This window comes from Plectropomus leopardus, unplaced genomic scaffold (assembly GCF_008729295.1).
Source record: "Plectropomus leopardus isolate mb unplaced genomic scaffold, YSFRI_Pleo_2.0 unplaced_scaffold334, whole genome shotgun sequence".
NCBI lineage: Eukaryota > Metazoa > Chordata > Actinopteri > Perciformes > Serranidae > Plectropomus > Plectropomus leopardus.
In genome coordinates this window covers 1-3,121 of record NW_024636468.1, presented here as the reverse complement: position 1 = coordinate 3,121, position 3,121 = coordinate 1, and the positions used below count along the sequence as shown (strand labels likewise).

General features: G+C 40.4%; 1 protein-coding gene across 1 annotated transcript; it reads left to right on the top strand.

Moving 5' to 3' along the window:
- Positions 1 to 409: 409 nt before the first annotated feature.
- On the top strand, positions 410 to 2,612 carry LOC121938787 (zona pellucida sperm-binding protein 4-like). The gene is given in 9 exon segments (XM_042481955.1): positions 410 to 454; positions 457 to 562; positions 1,066 to 1,250; positions 1,355 to 1,452; positions 1,537 to 1,697; positions 1,786 to 1,978; positions 2,141 to 2,288; positions 2,365 to 2,440; positions 2,521 to 2,612. Coding segments are annotated over 9 exon segments (1,104 nt in total).
- Positions 2,613 to 3,121: the final 509 nt, after the last annotated feature.

Sequence of the window (3,121 nt, the reverse complement as noted above, 5' to 3'; positions counted from 1 at the left end):
AATCCAAGACCACAGGTTTCTCAACCACAGCCCCAGGTGTATAATCCAAGACCACAGGTTTCTCAACCACAGCCCCAGGTGTATAATCCAAGACCACAAGTTTTCTCACAACAGCGTCAATATTCTCAAGCTTCAAAGCAGTTTCTTAGTCCACGAGCATATCCGGATTTTAAGTCTCATCAAGATCCACAAGCTCCTGATCAGCAACCAGATCAACCTTATGAACCATATCAGCCACAGCAATCATATGAACCATATCAGCCACAGCCACCACAGAAATCATATGAACCATATCAACCACAGCCACCGCAGAAATCATATGAACCACAGCCACCGCAGAAATCATATGAACCACAGCCACCGCAGAAACCATATCAGCCGAAGCAAACTCATCAACCTTCATCACAACATGCTTCTTCCAAACACCAGCAACCTCCTCTCCAGAGTTGTGAGGTGGCAGATAGCCAGAAAGTCCCATGTGGTGGTTCTGGTATCTCTGCTGCTGCATGTGAAGCGATTAGTTGCTGCTTTGATGGACGGCAGTGCTACTTTGGAAAAGCAGGTAGGTTTCTGACAAGACTTGCTCGTCTTCAAATACCAATAGAGTTGTATTTGTGGTTGTATTGAGTAAGCTCTGCACTGTGTCATAAGTGGATGACTTAAGTAGTAAATGATAGATAGAAAATACAATAGTAAAAAGTTTGTCCTACATTCAACTTATGATGCCGTAATTGGGTTAAGCTTTTACAATTTTTCCCACACTTAAGCCCTTTGGTACATCTGATAATGTGCTCATAATGTTACAGTGACTCTATTAATGATGTCAAGGTCTCACCTGATTTGTCATCCTTCAGCATAGACATTAAAGATAACTGGGTGATTAATCTTGATAACTTTGGTGATCCCCTTACTTTTCTTCTAGCAGCATCAAGTCAGAATTTAATATTGTCCCATTCCTGCAAGCTTTCATTCCCCTAAGCTTTACATGTTCTTCAATTGTTGCTAATTACCAATTGTAGCTTGGCTGTACCCTAAGTAAACCTTTGTCTGTTTGTGTACCACCAGTGACTGTCCAGTGCACCAAGGATGCCCAGTTCATTGTTGTGGTTGCCAGAGATGCCACGCTACCCAACATCGACCTTGAGTCAATCTCACTGTTGGGACAAGGTCAAGACTGCATGCATGTTGACTCTAATTCAGAGTTTGCCATCTACCAATTTCCTGTTACTTCCTGTGGCTCTACTGTAATGGTGAGAACTTGATATTTTTTCTACTTCTCATCCAATAAAGACAACTTTAAATAAGGCCTATGCGTGTTTTTACCCCACGATGCCAATTTTGTGTCTTTCTATAGGAGGAGCCTGGTGTTATAATCTATGAGAACAGGATGACTTCCTCATATGAAGTTGGAGTTGGACCTCTTGGAGCCATTACCAGGGACAGTTACTATGAGTAGGTGATACTTTTTTAAATATGTTTCTAGTGTCAAAATAAAACATCTGATCAAGGAACATAATGGTGGTTTTCTCTTTACAGATTGCTCTTCCAGTGTAGGTACATCGGCACTTCTGTTGAAACTGTAGTTGTAGAAGTATTGCCGTTACAAGATCCTCCTCTACCAGTTGCTGCGTATGGACCGATAAGTGTACACATGAGGTTGGCTAATGGACAATGCAATACAAAGGGTTGCAATGAAGGTAAGTGTATGTCAGCCTGGCAGCATTTTTGTGTCTGTAGATCACTTTTTATACCAGCTGTCATACTAACTGGTCTCCGCTCTCACAGTGGATGTGGCCTATAACTCTTTCTACACGGAGGCAGACTATCCTGTGACCAAAGTACTGAGGGACCCTGTGTACGTGGAGGTTCAACTCCTTGACAAGACAGATCCCAGCCTTGTCCTGACTCTTGGTCGCTGTTGGACCACTACAAGCCCCAACCCTCACAGTCTGCCACAGTGGGACATTTTGACAGACGGGTAACTAAAACACCAGTTTACACTGTCCTGTTTCTGACATGTTAACAGTTTTTAGATTTATACACATTAGGAATGGTGAAGAGAGAAATTATTGCTATTAAACGCCGTTAATACAGCTTAATTTCAGTGTCATTGCTTTAACGTAATTTGCTCTCAACCCAGGTGTCCATACAGGGATGATCGTTACTTGTCCTCACTGGTTCCAGTTGGTTCCTCCTCTGGTCTGGACTTCCCTAGTCACTATAGGCGTTTCATTTTCAAAATGTTTGCCTTCGTGGACCCCAATTCAATGGAACCACTGAGGGAACAGGTAAACAAATATATTAACTGAATATAAACTGCAGCAACTTTTTGTTTTGCTCTGCTAACACTGCTTTCTTGTTTAGGTGTACATTCACTGCAGTACAGCTGTGTGCACTGCTGCAGCGGGCCACTCCTGTGAACCATCATGCTACAGAAAAAGTAAGAGATGAATTTATAATCTGCAGAATTCAGGAGCAATATTCTCTTAAATCTGATCACCTTTGTATGTCTGTCTGTAGAGAGAGCTGCCGAGGCTGTGGAGCAGACAAATACTTCACCGAAGGTTGTGGCTTCTGTGGGACCAGTTATCATGACCCGCCTGGAGCAGTAAACAGCACAATGATGAGCTCAAGAATTTGGCTGAGAACATTAAGTAAAAGATTTGGAACATTGACATGGTTCACAAGTGGTGTGAAATGAAACAGACATATATTAGGCCTATATGCAAAAAGACATAGTGTGCTTTAGGAAGAATAAAATTGATCCCGAGAGCATTGTTGTTGCATTCATATTAAATAAAAATAAATTGGCTTTTATGGGCTGTAAATACTTTTTGATTATTTTTATGCATAATATAGTCATCCATTTTTTAATGAATTGTTAGTAAGGTTCTAACAAACATAAACCATTGGAAGTAACATTTAGCTTATTATTACTCTTAAATAAAACATAATATTTATCTATTTCTAAGTGTTTATTGTAAACAATAAATTCCTAATTGTCTTCATGCCATTTCAGAATTAAGTCTTTCATTTTCTAAAACTGATCTCATAAAACTCATGACATCTTACCAGTACTATATCTGTATCTCACTGTTAAGCAGACATACCCATTATTCAC